At 41.3% G+C, this 21,656-nt stretch overlaps 1 protein-coding gene across 1 annotated transcript in view; it reads left to right on the top strand.

The window, feature by feature from the left end:
- The window catches only part of HUNK (hormonally up-regulated Neu-associated kinase), a gene marked incomplete at its 5' end in the record, with an annotated part of 174,560 nt that overhangs the window by 87,287 nt on the left and 65,617 nt on the right, over positions 1 to 21,656 (top strand). The window contains one exon of the mRNA XM_007941311.1: positions 6,122 to 6,257. Within this exon, the coding sequence (XP_007939502.1) occupies positions 6,122 to 6,257 (136 nt within the window). The remainder of the gene's footprint in view (positions 1 to 6,121; positions 6,258 to 21,656) is intronic.

The following is a 21,656-nucleotide window of genomic DNA, read 5'->3' as shown; positions in this document are numbered from 1 at the left end:
GCTCAGGGGTCCAGGATTATCTTCTGTGTCTTTGTTAATTGGTTCTCCTTTTCTTTGTTGAATAGGGTCTGTGCTGTCTTTCTGCCTATTCCGCCATCTTGGAATTGAATCCCAGTAATTCACTTTTGCTGTGTATCATATAGACTGAGGCTATAGTTCAAGCAAAATGTTGGCCACTGATGGGTGATTTGCATATCTTAATCTACTCTTACCCATCCTGTTTCCTTTCTTTACTTTTCCTATTTTTCTGTCTCCTCCAATGATACCCCTTCCAGTCCAGCTGCCATCAAGTCAACCATGGCTCATGGCAACCCTATGAGAGTCAGAGTAGAACTGTGTTCCATAGGGTTTCAATGGCTGTGACCTTTGGAAGTAGACCGTCAGGTCTTTCTTCTAAGGCACCTCTGGATGGATTTGAACTCCCAACCTTTTGGTTAGTAGCTGAGTGCTAAACCATTTGTATACTCAGGGACTCCTAGTGATTTCCCTAGACATTTGTGCATAAAACTAGAAATGTACAGTAGGATACAAACTGTTGGAAATCACACATCTCTTTATTGGTTAAAAATTTTTCAGAGTATCCTACACTGTAAACAGTGGAGACATTTATATGTAGCTTACATAAAACCAAACTCACTGCCATCGAGTAGGATCCGACTCATAGCTACTCCTCCTGGGTTTACAAGTCAGTATCACTATGGAAGTAGATTGCCCAACCTTCCTTCTGAGGAGTGGCTGGTGAGTTTGAACCACCAGCCTTCTGGCTAGCAGTCAAATGCCTTAGGCACTATGCTACATATTGGCTGTATAATAAAACCTCTTTGAGAAAACCTGCATACATGAAGTGAAGAAATTATATACCTAAATATAGATATATAAGAAATTGTATACCTGAATGATATACCTAAAATGGCTGCTTTTTGGATACCAGGAACCATTTTATTCAAAAGCTTTAGGATCAGCACCTCTCAAGGGGCAACTGCCACCTGATTGGCACCCAAGCAGGCATTTCAGCTGGTTGTGACAAAAGAGGCCCTCATAGGGTTTTCAGGTCAGAAACCAGGATTCCAAAAACTGCTGGAGTTGAGGCTCTGATGATTAGATTTCCCTTTGTTAGAACTGGTCCCTGGGTGGAGCAAATGGTTTGCAGTTGACTACTAAGCTAAGGGTTGGCAGTTTGAACCCACCAGGGGGACAGGCCTGGCAATCTGCTTCCATAAAGATTGCAGCCAAGAAATCCAATGGGGTCAATTCTATTCTGCGCACAGGGGTTTGCCATGATTTGGATTTGTTAGTTGGGTTTGTTAGAACTTATCACTTAGCTCCCAGTTCTCTCATGCCTAGCTAAAACCCAAGAGCCCTAACTCTTACTGTAATTGAAAGAGACATTATGCTACTCCAGAGTGAAACAGGGAAACACATTTTCTGTAGCAGAATCTATGCTCTCTCTCTCTCTGTTTTTTTTTTTTTAATGGGGCAGGCATAGGAGGGGAGGGGAGGTGCTGGAGGGAAAGCCGACCTAATGTGTTCTGGTTTTCTTGCCCATGGGCTGAGCAATTTGGATCAAATGTCTCTATTCCCGTTTTTTCAAAACTCAAAAGTGCTTTGAACTTTTCTTCAAAGGAATTACCTAGTTGTTTTTCAGAGGTTGATTATAGCTATTATCATTTCCTCTCAAGAGTTTCTCTTTCTTTGAAAGCATTTGATTTAAATAAATCTACTTAAGCCATATTTCAAATTAGCTAGAGTTACCAAGGGAAAGATTTGGTTTAATCAGGATTTTTCCCCCTTTCCAAAAAAGTCTAATGTTTGATAGGTTAGTGTCTTGTTGTATATGAAGCACAACTTAGAACAATTTTCTCACTTTATATTTCAAAGCAGCATTTACTTGTGCATTTTTTGAGATCCATTTTTCAATTCCTGGGAAAATTGAGTAATAATTGACTTATGTATTTACCAAATCTAATTGAGGTAGGGGAGCTCTGGTGGCTTAGTGCCTAAGGCATTTGACTGCTAACCAGAAGGCTTCTGGTTCAAACCCACCAGCCACTCCTCAGAAAGAAGATTAGGCAATCTACTTCCGTAGAGATACTGCCTGGAAGCCCAAGGGGAGGGGTTATTATGAGTCAAATTGACTCAATGGCAGTGAGTTTGTGTTGTTTTTTTTTTTTTTGAATTGAGATACACTCATGTGACATTCCTGGGAGGTGAACTTCTCTCTAGTTTCACAGTTCTAATTATAGGCATATGTATTTGTAAATTTTAATAATTATAATTATGAATGTGAAACGTACTAGCTCTTTCTCTATATCATATTTTAAATTAAACTCCTTTGGCTAGGTCAGCATAAGCCAGTCAAAATGCAGATTTGTATGCTCTCCACTCCCAAATTCTCTGCTAATCTTGAAGCTGTACTTAAGATAAGGCAAGACTCTTTATTTCCAGATTTGCCTGGGAGCAGTGGGGGGTGATCTCCACTCTTATCTCCTTGCCCTCCTCATCTAACCAAAACCAAACCCACTGCTGGTCAAGTCAATTCTAAATCACAGTGACCTCTATTGGGTTTCAAAGGCTGTAAATCTTTATGGAAGTAGATTGCCTCATCTTCCTTCCAAGGGGCAGCTGGTGGGTTTGAACCGCCAGCCTTCTGGTTGACAGCTAAATGCCTTACTCACTATGGCACCAGAGCTCCTTCCTCAGCTAACAAGCACATTTTTGTAGATAAGTCTGGAGCTGAGGAGGGAACTGAATGAAGCTCCTCTCTGGTGTTAATGGATCCCCAGTGAGATTTGGAATGGAGTCTTTTGCTTTATTCTGAGAAATCTAGCAATCAATTTTCTGAGAATCCTGAGATTGGGCCCATAACATGGCTATTTATGAAGCTTTCCTTAAAATGTTATAATCATTATTCCATGATATAATATCCTTATTCCATGATACTTACTTTCTGTTTTGTTTGTTATGTGTTGTCAAGTTGATTCCTACTCATAGTGAACTCCATATGACAGAGTAGAACTGCCTCATAGGGTTTACTATAATCCTAACGTAATCCTAATGGAAGAGCCCTCGTGATGTGCAGTGGTTAAGCGCTTAGCTGCTAACCAAAAGGTCAGAGGTCTGAACCCACCAGCCACTCTGCAGGGAGAAGATGAGGCAGTCTGCTTCTGTAGAGATACAGCCTTGGAAACCCTATGAGGAATTTCTACTCTGTCCTATAGGGTCACTATGAGTCAGAATCGACATAACAGCAATGGGTAATCTTTATGGGAGCAGATTGCCAGGTCTTTCCTCCTGTGGAGTGGCTGGTGAATTCAAACCTCTGACCTTTTGGTTAGCAGCTGAGTGGTTAAATATTGTGCAATCAGGGCTCTTTGCTTTTCCATTTTACCACAGTAAAACAAACAAGCAAGCAAGCAAACAAAAACCCCACACACCAAACAAACCAGTTTCCATCCAGTTGATTTTGACTCACAGTGACCGCATGTGTGTCAGAGTAAAACTTTGCTCCATAGGGTTTTCAATAGCTGATTTTTTTCAGAAGTAGATCACCAGACCTTTCTTCTGAGGTGCCTCTGGGTAGACTTGAACCTCCAACCTTTTAGTTAGCAGCCGAGCATGTTAACCATTTATACCACCTAGGGACTCTTGAAAACATTATTATATTGAGTAAAATAAGTGAGACAAAAAGATAAATATTGTATGATCTCACTTATATGAAATATCTAGACTAGGCAAATGCATACAGACCAAAGTTTATTAGTGTTATCAGGGGCTGGGAGGAGAAGGAAATGAGGAATTAATGCTTAGGGGTACTGAGTTTCTCTTTAGGGTGATGGAAAACATTGTTGTTGTTGTTGTTATGTGCCATCGAGTCAGACCCAACTCATAGCAACCCCTCCTTGGATTTCCGTGGCAGTATCATTATGGAAGTAGATTGCCCCATCTTCCTTCCAAGGAGTGGCTGGTGGGTTTGAACCACCAGCCTTCTGGTTAGCAGTCAAGTGCTTTAGGCACTACACTACCAGAGCTCCTATGGAAAACATTAAGAAATGGATAGTGGTGGTGATGATTGTACAATATGTCCCTGAATTATACACTTAAATATAGTTAAAAGGACTAATATTTTGTCATATGTATTTTATCAAAATAAAATTAATAAAACAAAAGGAAAATAAAGGAAGAGGTAAATGTTGAGTACATAGTATCTCTAGTTGGTTTGCAAACCCCTGTTGTAGGTTCTGATTCTTTACCATGGAGCCTGGGCTGAAGAATTTAGATTATCTGCAGAGCTATAGGGAGTTTTCAGAGCTCTGTTAGGATAGGGCTCTATTTTAGAAAAGTTATTTCATGACACAGCTTAACCCAAGGACTGTTGGAAGATTTTTTTGACATGGCATCTTGATCTGAGGCATGTGAGTGACTTCATGGACTCAAAGTTCAACCCTGTCCTGTGTCATCTCTTTCCTGAGCTTTCCTAACATTTAACTAAATGCTCCATTTTGCAGATTGATATATGTTAGATTGTAGGAGAAAAATAATAATGAAGTTAAATATATTGTCAGTTGAGGAAGTATGAAGTTTTTGTTCAAGACTTGGAGGTCCTCTCTGACCATGGCCCCTTTTTGACTTAGCTTTAGTGGCCTGAAAGTTTTCTCTTTGAGGAAGACTTAACAGGCATACTTCACTTTATTGTGCTTCACAGATACTGTCTTTTTTACAAATTGAAGATTTGTGGCAACCCTGAGTTGAGCAAGTCTTTTGTCAGCTCCATTTTTCCAATAGCATGCACTCACTTCTTGTCTCTGTGTTACATTTTAGTAATTCTCATGATATTTTAAACCTTTTCATAATACAGTTGCACAGTCAATAGACGACAGTATAGTGCAAACATAACTTTTTTTATGTAGTAGGAAACCAAACAATTCACGTGACTCACTTTTATTGTGATAATTTGCTTTATTTCGGTGGTCTGGAACCAAATCTGCAATTATCTCCAGGGTATTGCCTGCATTTATACTGAAGTTCAAAGGATGAACCTTGATCTTAATACTGAGATCAGCAAAGATGGGGGAAAATATCAGATCAGGGCATACCACTAGCACCTCTCTAATGAGCTGCAGTATCTTTAAGGTCAAAAGTAAATAAGTTACAAAAGGCAAAATGGACTCAGTAGCTTTAGATGTGTTGGGGATTTTCTTCTTCCCAGGTGCCTTAATCATTCAGCAATAAAGCAATGCCACGAGGTCGCTTAGTCTTGCTCCCATTGCCTTCTTTCCAGCATTAGTTTTCAGCATTAGTATTTAGTGCAGTCTAAATTATTGGAAGAGTCCCTGAGCCATGCAAACAATTTGTACTTATGACTAACCTCAAGCCTGCTGGTTTGAACTCACCCCGGTGGCACCATGGAAGATAGGCCTGCTAGTCTGCTCTTTAAAGATCCCTCCACACCCAAGAAAATGCTTTAGAGAGCAGTTCTACTCAGTAACCTGTTGTTGCCATGGATTGGAATAGACTTGATAACAATGGGTAAATTATTGGGCGTTTTATTTTCATGTTCAAATCACCATATGTGCTGCATGGATCAGGGGAATTTTTAAGAGACTTGTATGAAATGAAAACATTCAACTGAAAAGTGTCACCAAGGGGACAGGGCCACCAGCCACAGAAAATCAATCTTCCTTTAGCTTTTCCGCACTTGGGTACTTGGAAGCCCAAATGCTGACTCCACACCTTCTACATGTTTTTCCCTTCCTGCCTTAGTCCTAGAAAGCAAAGCCTCTCCCTCTCCTGAATGACTCATTTGCAAGATTTGGTGGAAATATGCTTTGGTTCAACGTACTTTCAGCTCTAGCTAGATTTTACAGTGAGATCTGCTTGTAAAATATTTCCAGCAAAGCAAAGAAGCCGCCACCTGACATTCTTCCTCCCCTTTTGTCTTGACACTCGTATCTAGGGGTGATGGTTTGCAGCTGCTGCCTAGGTTTTCCTTTGGATATGAAAATAGGTGATAGCCTGAGAGAATGTTTCCTTTCCTGCTGTCTTTTTTTTTTTTTTTTTAACCCTCCTCTTCATTTCCACATTTTCTAATTTGGAGCTGGTTTTGTCCTCCCCCTTCTTGCAGACTTTGGTTTGAGCAACTGTGCGGGGATCCTGGGTTACTCGGACCCTTTCAGCACACAGTGTGGCAGCCCTGCCTACGCCGCGCCTGAACTGCTTGCCAGGAAGAAATATGGCCCCAAAATCGATGTCTGGTCCATGTGAGTTTTTGAGTTTATAAAAGTGAATGGTCTCTCCTATTGTCTCCACTGTCACTTTTGTGTGAAATAACGTTGGAATATTTGGTGAGAATGTTTTCACATCTAGGCTCTGGAATACATAATAAGGGAGTCTTTGGGGATTTTCCATTCCTGCCTCTCCCAGTCTTTTCTACACACACTTGCTGAGTGGTCTTCACCAAAATTCATTTCAGCACTGAGAGGGTGGAAGAAAACAAAGTCTTTGCACTCAAACAGCACATAGTCTGGTTCCATGAATCACTTCATGCCCTTTGCTTACTGAACATCCTTCTAGAACTTTCCATCACAATCACAATAAAACCCTACTTTGGTGCTTGGGTTTCTGTCCTTGCAGGACATGTCTTCTGTCCACCTCTCCTGCTTCATTGCTTACAGTCCCACCCTCTGCTCTTGGTTCTTCAGCCACAGTGGTCTCCATTTCAGTCATTTTCCCTCTTGGCTTTGCATTTGCTATTTTCTTTGTTTGGGCACCAGCCATTCCTTGGAAGGAAGATTGGGGAATCTACTTCTGTAGAGATACCACCTCAGAAACCCAAGGAGAGGTTGTTATGAGTCCGAAACGACTCGATGGCAGTGAGTGTTTTTGGGGGCATGACATTTTCCAGCTCTTCAAGTGGCCCACTCATTCCGATTTCAGTTTTAATCAAATGTTACCACTGTAGGGAGGCCGTCTCTGAGGTCCCCATCACAAGGGTCCCACATGACTCTGTCCTTTCACCTTTTAATTTCCTCTACAACATCCTTCACCGCTTGTAATTGTCTTGCTTGCTAATCTGTTTATTGTCTGTCTCACCAATTGGAATGGAAGCTGAGTAAGCATAGAGATCTTATTGATCTATTGATCTGCTTCACCATTTCATTTGTAGTGTCTGGCTCAATGTGGCCCATTGGGGTTAAGCTCAGCAAATATTCCTTGAAAGAATGACTCATTGGTTACTCTAGAGGTACCATGTCTTGCTTGTGCCCTGTTCACAGAATCCAGGTTTCCTCTTGGTCCCATGGTGAATGAGCCCTCACTATCATGTGTGCCTGATGCAGGAAGCCTTGCAGAGTCCTAGTTCCCTGGGTAGGGATTAAATTCCTTGCTGTGAGGAAGTGGGCTTAAGATAGAGAGATGGGGATCCTCATTAAGATACAGGAGCTTGAGATGACAGGGGCTAATTTCAGTGAAAGATATATTGATCTGAAATGTTGCTCAAATTCCCTGCTCCTCTCCATCTTCTGTATACCACCCTCACCCAGGCTGGTAGAAAAGCTAACACCTGTTAAGTGTTTAGTATGTGTCAGACCCTATGCCATTTAAATTTCACAGTAACACAGTGACATTATTACTCTCCATTATCCCCGTTATGAAAGAAGTCCCTGATCATAACAAAAATGAGTAAAATTGCCAAGGTCACAGAGTACTAAGTAGTGAAAGTGGGATTTGAACTGGTCAGCTGCCTCTCAGGGTCTCAAGTTAAAGCCCCAGTTATTGAACAAGGCTTATGAGGCTCCTGCTTGGCCTGGAGCCTCATCTGAAGTGATTCTTTCTCTCCTCACTCTTCCCAGTTCATTTTTTAGTGAACTCAACACCGTCTCCCTATTTCTTGAATACTGCCTGCTCTTGCCAGCTTTCTGCCCTTGCAAGTACAGTTTCTACCGCCTGGAATTCACTTTACTGATCCTGCACCTCTTCCTTTTCTCTCTGTTTTTTTTTGGATGCCACTTCTGCTGGGCGGCTGTCCCTGCCCATTGATGTCCCCTCAAATCCCTTACCTTCTCTTGTTTTGTCCTTCATGGTGTGGTCATTGTTCACTTGCCTTAACCCCTGGGCTGCAGGCCTGTGGGGCAAGGACCACACTGCCTTGTTTCTAGTGATTGTGCAGCACCTGGCAGAGAGCATGGACTGGAGCAGAAAGAAAGAAGGAAGGAGTGAGGGAGAGAGAGAGAGAAAGAGAGAGAGAGGTAGAAAAGAAGGAAAGAAAAGGAAGGGAGGGAGGAAAAAAGGGAAGAAGGAAAGAAGGAAGGATAGATATTTTATCAAATTATCATCTTCCATGAGGGAGACCCAAATTCCATTCCCAGCGCATTTACCCCCATCTGTCAGGGGAGGCCATATGATGCTGAACAGGTTTTGGTGGAATTTCAGAATAAATCAGAGTAGGAAGAAAGGCCTGGTAATCTACTTCTGAAAAACAGCAAGTTAAACTCCTATGGATTACAACAGTCCAATCCGCAACTAATCATGGGGATGATATAGGACCAGGCAGTGTTTCTTGCGGTGCAGGAGGTCACCATGAGTCAGGAGCCAACTCTATGGCAGCTAAAACATCAACTGATAAGATAGAAGACAGGGAGTCAGGAACTAAGTTGGCAGAGGATGCAAACCTAGAAACATGACCCACTATGAGGGTCTAGAAGTGAGAGATATTCAAGAAGTTTGGATTGGGAATCAGAGAGGAGCCAGTGACTAGAATACAATTATGAGGGATACAGGGTCCCTAGTACCTCTCAAAAAGGGCTGGTGCTTCCTGTAATTTGGGTTAAGAGGACTCAGCCACCCAATGAAGAGGGAGTGAAATGAGTTAGTTGTTACCAGCTTCCTGAGCTGGACACTGCCAAATCTAGCCTAAGTGCTCTGCATTCATTGTCCCCTTCAACCCTCAGGACAGTCCTGTGGGCTGCCTCCCAGCCCATGTTACAGACACAGACAGAGGCCCTCTTGGAGGCACGCAGACTGTAGGTGGTGGAGCTGATCACAAGCTGCAGCCTGAACTCCTGGGTACCATCCTAGCCCAACAGAGTTACAGGCACATCTGCAGGCTGCAAATGGAAGTGAGTGGTGTGTAGAGCCCTCAAGGAAGTGGGCTAGGGCCTCACAAAGAGAGATGGCATGAATGGTAGCAAGGAGCAGTGGCAGGTGATGCCTGTCTTAATCAGGATTCTCTAGACAAACAGAACCAGTGAGACATATATGTTGTTAGGTGCTGTGAGTCGATCTCAAATCATAGCCATCGTATGTGACAGAGCAGAACTACCCCTAGGGTTTTTTATAAGCTGCAGCTTTTATGGATGGAGCTCTACTGGTTCAGTGGTTAAGACATTTGGCTGCTAAGCAAAAGGTCAGTGGTTCCAACCCACCAGCCACTCTGCAGGAGAAAGATGACATAGTCTGCTACTGTAAAGATTTACAGCCTTGCAGACCCTATTGGACAGTTCTACTCTGTCCTGTAGGGTCACTATGAGTCAGAATCAACTCAATGGGAGTGGGTTTAGAATTTTTGAATCTTTATGGAAGCAGATCTCCTGGTGTTTCTTCTGTGGAGCCACTGCGTGGGTTTGAACCACCAACCTTTCAGTTATCAGCTCAGTGCTTAACCATTGTACTGCCAGGGCTTCTTGAGACATTAAATATATATAGTCATATGCCACATAATGTCTGTTCTGGCAATATCTGACTGCAAATACATCTTATGATATTAAAAATTTGAGGTACATACAGTGGTTTGTAATGACAAACAGGTTCTACTTTGGGATGCACATTAAAACATTATTATTACCATAGGAGATCAAAAGGTCAGTATTTGCCCAGGGATAAAGTTAAGGAAGTAGAAAGGGATAGGAAAGAAGGATGAAGAGAAATGGTAAGCAGAGGGAGGAAGTGCTGTTACATTGTGGGGTTTGCAATAAATGTCACAAAACAAAACATTATTATTACTGATGTATTATTATGTTAAAGAGTTTTGGTATATCTGTGTTTCTTTAATGTTTTGTATTCATAGAAAGGTACACTATATGCTATATACTAAGACAAACATTTGATTAACTGACATTGTATACAAACTGTACCTAACTGTTTTGACTTATGTGCAAATTTCACTTAAAGGCAGAATTAAGAACAGAACTTGTTCGCAGTCTGGGAACTGTGTATAATATGGTATTCTCACAATATCCAAATCATGTAATGTCCTTTTTCATAGAACATACCATGGATGTTAAGTGACACATGACTCCATGCACACATGCACACTGGGAAGTCCAGAATCTATAGGAAGGCAACACGGCAGAGACTTATGCAGGTTTGCATCCCAAGATCCATTGGTCAAGTGAAGGGAATGCAGAGTAGGGAGACAGTGAGTTCTGCCAAAACATCTATAATCTAAAGGCAGACCACACCCTAAGGAAATCCCCTTTCAACCTCCTGCATTAAATTATACTATAGAAGGTGATTACATTTCATGGTTGTTGTTGTTAGGTGCCATAAAGTCTTCTCTGACTCATAGTGACCCTATGTACAACAGAATGAAACATTGCCTGGTCCTGTGCCAGCCTCACAATTCTTGCCATACTTGAGCCCACATTGTAGCCACTGTGTCAATCCATCTTGCTGAGGGCCTTCCTCTTTTTTGTTGACCCTCTACTTTACCAAGCATAATATCCTTCTCCAGGGAATGGTCCGTTCTGATGACAAGACCAAAGTAAGTGAGACTAAGTTGGCTATTCTTGCTTCCAAGGAACATCCTGGCTACACTTTTTCCAGGAAAAATTGGCTTGTTGTTTTGGCAGTCTATGGTATTTTCAGCATTCTTCACCAACATCACAGCTCAAAAGCATCAATTCTTCTTCAGTCTTCCTTATTCATTGTCCAGCATATGAGGTGTTTGAAAATACCATGGCTCGGGTTAGGTGTACCTTAGTCTTCACAGAGACATCTTTGCTCTTAAGCACTTGAAAGAGGTCTTTTGCAGCAGATTTGCCCAGTGCAATATGTCATCTGATGTCTTGATGTTTGCTTTCATTGGTGTTGATTGTGAAACCAAATAATATGAAATCTTCAATAACTTCAATCTTTTCTCCATTTACTGTGATGCTGCTTACTGGTCTGGTTGTGAGGATTTTCATTTTCTTATGTTGAGATGTAATCCATACTGCAGACTGAAGTCTTTAATCTTCATCAGTAAGTGCTTCAAGTCATCCTCACTTTCAGCAAGCAAAATTGTGTTGTCTGCATATTGCAGGTTGTTAATGAGTCTTCCTCCAATCCTGATGCCATGTTCTTCTTCATATAGTCCAGCTACTTGGATTTTTTGTTCAACATACAGATTGAAAAAGTATGGTGAAAGGATACAACCCTGATGCACTCCTTTCCTGATTTTAAACCATGCATATCCCCTTGTTCTGTTTAAACAACAGCCTCCTGGTCTATGTACAGGTTATTAATGAGCACAACCAAGTGTTCTGGAATTCCCATTCTTCTCAATGTTATCCATAATTTGTTATGATCCACACAATCAAATTCTTTTGCATAGTCAATAAAACACAAATAAACATCTTTCTGGTATTCTTTACTTTGAGCCAAGATCCATTTGACATCAGCTATGATATCTCTCATTCCACATCCTCTTCTGAATCCAGCTGGCATTTCTGGAAGTTCTCTGTCAATATACTGCTGCAACCATTTCTGAATTATCTTGTGATATTAATGATATTGTTCAATAATTTCCACATTCTGTGGGATCATCTTTCTTTGGAATGGGTACAAATATGGATCTCTTTCTGTCAATTGGCCAGGTAGCTGTCTTCCAAATATCTTGGCATAGACAAGTGATTGCCTCCAGCATGGCATCTGTTTGTTGAAACATTTCAATGGGTATTCCATCAATTCCTGGAGCCTTGTTCTTTGCCAATTACTTCAGTGCAGCTTCGACTTCTTCCTTCAATACCATTGGTTCTTAATCATAGGGCACCTCCTGAAATGCATGAACATCAATCAATTCTTTTTGCTACAGTTACTTTGTGTATTCTTTCCATTTTCTTTTGATGTTTCCTGCATCATTCAATATATTGCCCATAGAATCTTTCAATATTGCAATTCAAGGCTTAAATTTTTTCCTCAGTTCTTTCAGCTTGAGAAATGGCTGTGTGTTCTTCCCTTTTAGTCTTCTAACTCCAGGACTTTGCACATTTCAATGTAATAATTGACTTTGTCTTCTTGAGCTGCTCTTTGAAATCTTCTGTTCAGCTCTTTTATCTTGTCATTTCTTCCATTTGCTTTAGCTACTTTCCATTCAAGGGCAAGTTTCCGAGTCTCTTCTAACATCCATTTTGGTCTTTTCTTCCTTTCCTATCTTTTTAATGACCTTTAGCCTTCTTCCCGGATAATGTTCTTGATGTCATCCCACAATTCCTCTGGTTTTCAGTCATTGGTGTTCAATGCATCAAATCAGTTCTTTAGATAGTCTCTAAATTCAGGAGGGATATATTCAAGGTCGTATTTTGGCTCTCGTGGACTTGTTTTAATTGTCTTCAGCTTCAACTTGAACTTGCATATGAGCAGTTGATGGTCTGTTCGGCAGTCAGCTCCTGGCCTTGTTTTGACTTCTTGTCTTGTTTTGAGCTTCTCCTTCGCCTCTTTTCACAGATGTGGTTGATATGATTCCTGTGTACTCCATCTGGCAAAGTCCACACGTATAGCCATCTTGTGTTGTTGAAAAAAGGTATTTGCACTGAATAAGTTGTTGCTCTTGCAAAATTCTATCATGAAATCTCCAGCATTATTTGTATCACCAAGGCCATATTTTCCAACTATCAGTGATTCTTCTTTGTTTCCAACTTTTGCATTCCAATCACCAGTGATAATCAACACTTCTTGATTGCATGTTTGGTCAATTTCAGACTGCATAAGTTGGTAAACATATTCAATTTCCTCATCTTTGGCTTTGGTGGTTGGTGCATAAATTTGAATAATAATAATGTTAACTGGTCTTCCTTATAGGCATATGGATATTATCCTATCTCTGACAGCATTGTACTTCAGGATAGATCTTAAAACATTCTTTGTGATGATGAATGCCATGGTATTCATCTTCAATTTGTCATTCCCCGCATAATAGATCATATGATTGTCTGATTCAAAATGGCCAAAACCTGTCCATTTTAGCGCACTAGTGCCTAAGATATTGATCTTCATGCATTCTATTTCATTTTGGATAACTTCCAATTTTCTTAGATTCATACTTCGTACATTCCTTATTTTGATTATTAATGGATGTTTGCAGCTGTTTCTTCTTGTTCTGATTCATGCCACATCAGCAAATGGAGGTCCTGCTAGCTTTACTCTATCCACACCATTAAGGTCGTCTCTACACTGAGGAGGCAGCTCCTCTCCAGTAGTATTTTGAGTGCCTTCCAACCTGAGGGGCTCATCTTCTGGTATTATATTGGACAATGTTTCAGGGCTGTTCATAAAGTTTTTCAGTAATATATCAGACAGTGTTTCACTGCTATTCATAAGGTTTTCACTGGCCAATTCTTTGCAAAGTGGATGGCCCCTTCCTTCTTCCGAGTCTGCCTTAGTCTGAAAGCTCTGCTGAAATCTGTCCACCATGGGTGACACTGCTGCTATGTGAAATACTAGTGGCATAGCCTCCAGCCTCACAGCAACTCACATGCCATCACAGTACATCAAAGTGTAGCACCACAGATGAGTGGTAGTACATTTCATTGTGGAACAGCAACTAGTTGAGTGTGTGGGCAGACCACTGGGAATCATAGCCTAGGCCAGTTGACACATAAAATTCACCATCACAGTGCCTTCTCCTCTAGGTGCCCTGGTACGTTATTTAAATTGTCTGCCCCCATAGAATGTAAACCCTATAAGTGGTAGTATAAGATGATGGAAGCAGTCACTGCTAATCATAAACTCTTTTTATACTATATACTCACTCCTCATTTATCAACATGATTCAGTTCCAAAGACCAAGTTGTTATGGAAAACTCAGCATTATACAAAAATGGACGATTACCATATTAGATCACAAAATGTCAGATGACTACATCATTATAAAACTACCAAATTACATCATCACTTAACTGCCAAACCACAGAGAATGATGCACTAGTTAACACATAACCTTAACTTTCACAGCCAGCATTACTCTTGCCTCACACCTTGATGTTCGTTATTGTTAGCTGCTCATTGTTAATGTGCAAAATAGTCAAATAGTAATTTTTTTACTATTGTAGTAAATGTGAATTGTTGGATAACAAGATCATCAGTGAGGAGTATGTGTACCCTGGAGGGCCTCAGAATCCTTAACAAAGCCCTTCAGACAGCCAGTGCCAACTGATCAGAGTTGATACATGAGATGAAATCTCTTCCTGGTTGCTCGCAACACTTAAGAATTCTCCTTAGTGTCCACCACATAGTCTACCCTTAATATAAATTTATGAAATGGTTGAAGATGAATATTTGAGTTTATAATCAATTTCCTTCTTTCCTTAACTGTTAGGGAACTCCTTTATACTAAGTGGAAAGCTATAAAAGGGAGAATTTGTGCACTATCTCCTTCCTCCCCCCCAAAAATAAAAAAGGTTTTGGAGAAGAAGGAGCCAGAAAAACCAGAAGATTTAGGGATACCATATAAGTGTGGTGACAGGGAAGGGAGAGAGACACATAATGGCCAAAGGACTGGGAGAAACTGAAAGAAAAGTCAGTAGCTTGGTGTTATGGATTGAATTGTGTCCCCCAAAACATGTGTTGGAATCCTAACCTGTAGACATAATCCCCTTTGGGAATAGGGTTTTCTTTGTAATGTTAATGAAGCTGATGATATAGCTTGTATATCACTTCTGAGCAATATAAAGAGCAGCATAGACACAGAGACAAGTGAGCACAAATGGGGGAAGACAGATGCCATGTGAAGTGAATATCACCAAGGAACCAAGGAACACTTGGGCTAAGGAAGCTGATACAAGGGTATTCCCCCAGAGCCGACAGACAGCCTTTCCCTAGAGCTGGCTCCTGAATTCAGACTTCTAGCCCCCTAACTGTGAATAAATATTTATCCTGTAAAGCCACATACTGGTGGTATTCCTGTTACAGCAGCACTTGGAAGCTAAGACACTTGAGTAGCAGGTGATGGGTTGCTTCTGATATACTGCTCTTAAGGGGATTAGACAGTGCAGTGTAGTCACTAGCTGTCATGGCGGTGTGGCTCAGAGCTTGTAGAATAGGACCCTTTCCAATACAGGGCTGGTTAAGTGGAAGAAAGGCCTGGAGATGTGCTTCCATAAAGAACATAGCCAAGAAAACCCAGTGGAGGACATCAAGCTCAATTGGTATAACATACTCAATTGGTCGAGTAGCGACTGGGATGTTAAAAGCTTGTAAGCAGCCATCTAGATGCAACGATGAGTCTTTCCTTGCCCAGAAAAAAGAAGAATGAAGAAAACAAAAGATTCAGGGAAAGAATTAGTCCTAGTGACTGGTACACCATGCAATCTGCAGCCTATATGACTATGAGACCAGAAAAAGTAGATGGTGCCCGGCTATTACTGTCAACCACTCAGAGGGGGATCTATGTAGGAGATCCTGGATAGAGAGGAAGAACGATATGGAACAAAAACTCAAAACCATTTGAAGTGGGGGAAGGGACCAAGTTTGCTGGTCTGATAGAGCCTGGTGGAACCACTGAGTCTATGGCCCCTAGCTGCCCTTCAGGTCTAGAATTGAACCCATACATATGGCTTCCAGCCAAACAAAAGACAGGTATATGAGTTGAACATTTACCTGAGGTAGATACACTCCTTGGAGAGAACAATCATGAGAGAAAGAAGGGACCAAGTTTGCTGGTCTGATAGAGCCTGGTGGAACCACTGAGTCTATGGCCCCTAGCTGCCCTTCAGGTCTAGAATTGAACCGATACATATGGCTTCCAGCCAAACAAAAGACAGGTATATGAGTTGAACATTTACCTGAGGTAGATACACTCCTTGGAGAGAACAATCATGAGAGAAAGAAGGGCTGTTTATGCGCAGGGAGACAGTTCAGGGGGCAGGAATGCATGGAGGAATGGATACAGGGAAGAGGTAACTATCGAGAGGAAGTGGGAGGGGAAGCTGTTGCATTGGGTTAAATTGGAGTCAAGGTAATGAGACAAAGTGTATGTGAACTGCTGTATGGAAAGTGAATTTGCGCTGTAAATTTTCACCCAAATCACAATAAAAAATTAAAAATTAAAAAAAATCTAAAAAAGAAAACCCTATGGAGCAGTTCTACTGTGACACACACGGGGTTGCCATGAGTCAGACAACTCGATGGCAATGGGTTTGATTTTATTTTTTGGGGGAAGCTCCAGGGTTAAACTGAAAGGTCCTGGTCCCCAGTGAAATTTCTTTAAATTCCACCTGGTCTGTTGCTAAAGGGTCCTTCACCTGCTCTGTCCCTAGACATTAACTAGAAACAGCAACTCCACCCAGAAATAATGGTGCTAGAAGGGGGACAATAAAAGGAAAACTGCAGGGCAGGACAGAGATCATCCAGGAGCAGCATGTCTGGGCCTCTTCAGGGCCTGTGGCCCCAGCCAGAGAGCAGCTCTTTCCTTTCCTCCACCCTGGTCTCTGGCAGGGCTGGGCTGCTCCAGGGACAGCTGGGCATTTCTTTGCCTCTGTGGCTCCTGAAGGCTTTTCTTTTGCAGGGTATGTGGTACTAGCTGGTGCTGGGAAGGAGGGTGAGGTGGGCAGCTGGGGGTTGGAAGGATAAGGGAGCAAAAGAAGAAAGGAGGAGGGAGATTAAGAGAAGAAAAATAGAGTTATAAAACCCCTGAAAACTTTCTACAACATGGATGAAACTTGAAGACAAACAAAGAACAAACCAATTCATATCAAGGTGATTCTGGCTCATGGCAACCCCATATGGGTCAGAGTAGGACTGTGCTGCATAGGGTTTTCAATGGCTGATTTTTCAGAAGTAGATCCCCAGGGCTTTCTTCCAAGGCACCTCTGGGAGAATTCAAACCTCCAGCCTGTCGGGTGAATGTGTTAACTGTTTGTACCACCCAGGGACCCCTAACAAATGTTGTGGTTGTTGTTATGTGCCATTGAGTCAGACCCAACTCATAGCAACCCCTCCTTGGGTTTCCGAGGCAGTATCACTACAGAAGTAGATTGCCCAGCTTTCCTTCTGAAGTGTGGCTGGTGGGTTTGAACCATCAGTCTTCTGGTTAGCAGTCTAGTGCCTTAGGCACTAAGCTACCAGAGCTCCTTATTGTGGAGGGGCCCAGGGTGGTGTAAACAGTTAACACACTCAGCTGTTAATTAAAAGTTGGCAATTAGCTGGCCATAGAAAACCTGATGAGAAACAAACTCTGAAGAGTTCCATGAGGGTACAGCAGAATTGTGCCTATTAATCTTCTTTTTTTTTTTTGTATAAAGTAAATAGAATTCAATTTTTTTTATGCTTCTTTTTTTTAAAATTTATTTTATTATGCTTTGGGTGCGAATTTACAAAGCAGATTTGTTTTACAGTCAACAGTTCATGCATATTTGATTTCATGCTCCGATTACCATCCCCAACCATAAAAACCCTCTTCCCCTCTCCTCCCTGTGACTACCCCCAGTGTCCCTCTTATCTATGCAGTCCTGTCTGTCCAGTTTTCCCTCTATGCGAATGCTGCCCCTCTGATGTCTCATGGCTGATTGATCAAAGGGTTGCATCTCCCTAGAGTAGGTAGGTGCATCTCCCTGGGGTAGGTGTTCTGCATGTAGGTCTTTCTACTGTTGGGCTGAGAGCCAATCCATGGAAGTGAGTCCATTTCTAGGCCAGAAGGGTAACCCCAGGGCCATAGTCTTGGGGTTTCCACCAGACTCTATCTGACCAGTAATTCTGGTCATTTTTGTGTTTTTGAATTTTGCTCCACGTTTTTCCTCCCACTCTAACCAGGATCTCTAATTTTGATCCCTTTCCGAGTAGTTGGCAGTAGTAACTGGCCACAATCTAGTTCTTCTGGTCTCCAGGTTGTGAAGACTGAGGTCCTTGTGGTCCTTCATATCTTTGGATTAATTGTTTCCAAATGACTTTGATTTTCTTCATTCTTCTTTGCTCCAGATGAGAGGAGACCAGTAGTTGCATCGAAAGCTTAAAAGCTTGAAAGCTTTTAAGAACCCAGTTGCTACTCACCAAAGTAGGATGTAGAACAAGATTTTTATGCACTATGTTGTGCCAATTGAGCATGATGTCCCCCAAGACTATTGGTCCCATTAACATTACAAAGAAAATGCTATTCCCAAATGGGATTACATCTACAGGTTAGGATTCCAATACATGTTTTGGGGGGCACTATTCAATAGTCCCGGGTCCTGAGCTTGCAGGCCTGGTGATTCTCTCTCGCAAGGTGTTTGGTTGTCTCTGAGAAGCTACTAAAACCCAGTCTTCTGTTGCTTTTGTGTGTATGTATCCAAATATATGTGGATAATTTTATAGCACAAGTGCATGTGTGAGATTATCTTCAACTAAATCTGTCCTTGGTCTAGGGTGTATTCCTGTTCACCTACTCCCACCTGATCTTCTTACCTGTCTGTGCATTTATCCATAGCCTGGTGTTTGGTACCAGGGGTAATGCAGGATTTTGCATGTAATAATTTGCCTCAGTTGTCTATATCTTTTGGGCATATTTCTGTGTCTTTCCTTTCCCCAGCGTTACCATGCTGGTCGCAGACTCTATCCATACCACCCCTCCTCTTACCTATTAATCTTGCTGATGATTATGAACGTGGTCTTTGTTATTTTGTTGATTGATCAGTTATTTTATTCATTAATTCAGGATTCACTTATCATGTATTTTGTTTGTTACCTATTTGCTACATAGCAAACCACCCCAGAATTTTGTGGCTTAAAAACCGCCATTATTTATTAGCTTACAATTTGGTGGGGTGGCAGTTTGGGCTGGGCACAGTTGGGTGGTTTTCAGTGGCCAATATTTTCAGAAGTGGACTGCCACATCCTTCTTCTTCCTGGTCTGTCAGCTCCTCATGGATTACACCTCAACGTAAAGAAAATAAAAATCCTCACAACTGGACAAATTAACAACATCATGATAAATGGAGAAAAGATTGAAGTTGTCAAGGATTTCATGTTGCTTGAATTCATAATGCCCATGGAATCAGTAGTCAAAAAATTAAATGATGTATTTCATTGGGCAAACTTGGTGTAAAAGACTTCTCTAAGGTGTTAAAGAACAAAGATGTCACTTTGAAGACTGAGGCTCACCTGACCCAAGCTAAGGTCCTATCAGTAGTCTCATATGCATGGAAAGCTGGACAATGAATAAGGAAGATCAAAGAATTGATGCATTTGAGTTGTGGTGTTGTGGTGTTGTTGAAGAATATTGGAAATAGCATGTCAGAAGAAGGAGAAAATCTGTCTTGGAAGAAGCACAGCAAGAATGCTTCTTAGAAGGAGCATTCATCTCACAACTTTGGTCATGTTGCCAGAAGAAACAAGTCTCTGGAGAAAGATATGCTTGGGAAAGTAGAGAGAGGGTCAGCACAAAGGAGGAAGACACTCAACAAGATGGCTTGACACAGTGGCTGCAATGATGGGCTCAAGCATAGCGAAGATTGTGAAGATGGTGCAGGAGCAGGCAATGTTTCATTGTTGTACATGGGATTGCTGTAAATTGGAATTGACTCAATGGCACCTAACAACAACAACAGCTGGGTGGTTCTTCTGCTGGTTTTGCCCAGGCTCATCCATAGATGGTCTAGGATGGCTTCAGTCACATGCTTGGTGGTTGGCTTGATGTTGGCTGGGACAATGGTCACATATCTCTCATCATTTTGTTCATATGCTTCAAGAGTCCCCAGGAGCCAGAGTGTGAAAGACTCAGAGCATAATTACTTCTTAAGCTCCCTTTTCTTACATTTACTAATGTCTCTTTGGCTAAAGCAAATCACCTGGCGAATACCAGAGTTAAGAGGAAGAGAAGTGGATTTCATCTTTTGCAAGGAATTTGTGGCAATATTTTGCGGTCACTCACACATATCGACAATGTAAGAGGAAGCATTGGTGGTCTAGTACAGGTAGTCCCTGACTTATGATGGATTCCCTTCCAATGACTCCATTGTAAGTCAGTTCTGACAGAAGTTGAAACCTTTTTAAGCATTGGTGGTCTGGTACAGGTAGTCCCTGACTTATGATGGATTCCCTTCCAATGACTCCATTGTAAGTCAGTTCTGACAGAAGTTTAAACCTTTTTTTTTTTTCTCAGTTTTCATTATTATCACCTTTTATTATCTTTCTAAATCTGATCTTTGCCTTTGGGAATGGAAACATTACATATAAATTTACAGATATATTTTAACATTTGTATGCAGTACATGATGGTAAGATATACAAAAGAAAAAAAAAAGTCATGAGTGTGTTTTGTCATTACTTGAATATATTATAAGTTGAGACTACTTATAGTACAATTGTCACTTTCTATACTGCAGACCTGGGTTCAATTCCCAGCCAATGTACATCATGTATAACCACCACTCATCTGTCAATGGAGGTTTGCATTATTGCTATGATGCTTAATTCTTCCAGACTAAGAAGAAAGGACTGGTGATCTGTTTCCAAAACACCAGCCAGTGAAGATCCTATGGATCACAGTGGTTCATTCTGCCACCAATCCTGAGGATAGTGCATGACCAGGCAGCATTTCCTTTCATCGTGTGTAGATAGCCATGAGTTGGGCCACCTCAACAGCAGCTAACAATAACAACACCTCATGTTTATCAAGTCTCATTTGTAAGTCAATACTTAATGCACAGTGGAGAGAGCACAGCTGGATTAATTCCAGAAAGCTTCAGAAGGGAGGAGAATTTAATCAGGTCCTTAGGGATCATTGGGGTTTGCCAAGTGGAAAAGAGAAGGGGAAATTTTGCAGTCAGAGGGAACAGTGTATACAAAGGTGGGGCGGTGTGAACAATCTAATTATTATTAATCTTAGAGAAAACATGAAACTTCAGAGCTTCTTTAGAAGATTAATTTTCCACTGCTTTGGGGTGTTATATTTGAGATACTGGTTAGGTTTCTGTTTGGTGCTCATGACTTTCCTGGCAGAATAGAAAATGGAAAACCCAAAGAGAATTTAATTTAAAAGGCTATTTTAAAAGAGTGAAAATGGAACCAATTTTCTCCCCAGGTCAGACACTGTTATTATAAAATGTCTTCTCTTTTCATTGCTCTGAAACTACACCAGAAAGAAGAGTTCACTTGCAAAATCAAAAGCAAACTCTCCTCCCCAGTGGTTTTGGACCCTAACAGATGGGGCCTTGCTCTAAGATTTCTGAGACTAGCTTTGGAAGAAAACCACTATCATTCAAAGAAACCTTTGGGGAAAAAAACCAGCTCTTTCCACAAATGGAACCCCCAAGACCTTCCTCCTCCTAGTGAAGCAGTAATTAACTATGTACTGTTTCGTGGGGATTTTTTATTTGTTTTCAACAGTCATTAATTTTAGGACCATGAAAAATAGCCTTAAAATCATTCTCTTCTTTCCTTTCTTCTAGAAGAAAGGAAATATATATCTCACTGCCCTTGAGTTGAATCCA

This window comes from Orycteropus afer, unplaced genomic scaffold (assembly GCF_000298275.1).
Source record: "Orycteropus afer afer isolate SDZICR_OR568_19922 unplaced genomic scaffold, OryAfe1.0 scaffold00078, whole genome shotgun sequence".
NCBI lineage: Eukaryota > Metazoa > Chordata > Mammalia > Tubulidentata > Orycteropodidae > Orycteropus > Orycteropus afer.
This window is presented reverse-complemented; position numbering and strand designations above follow the sequence as displayed.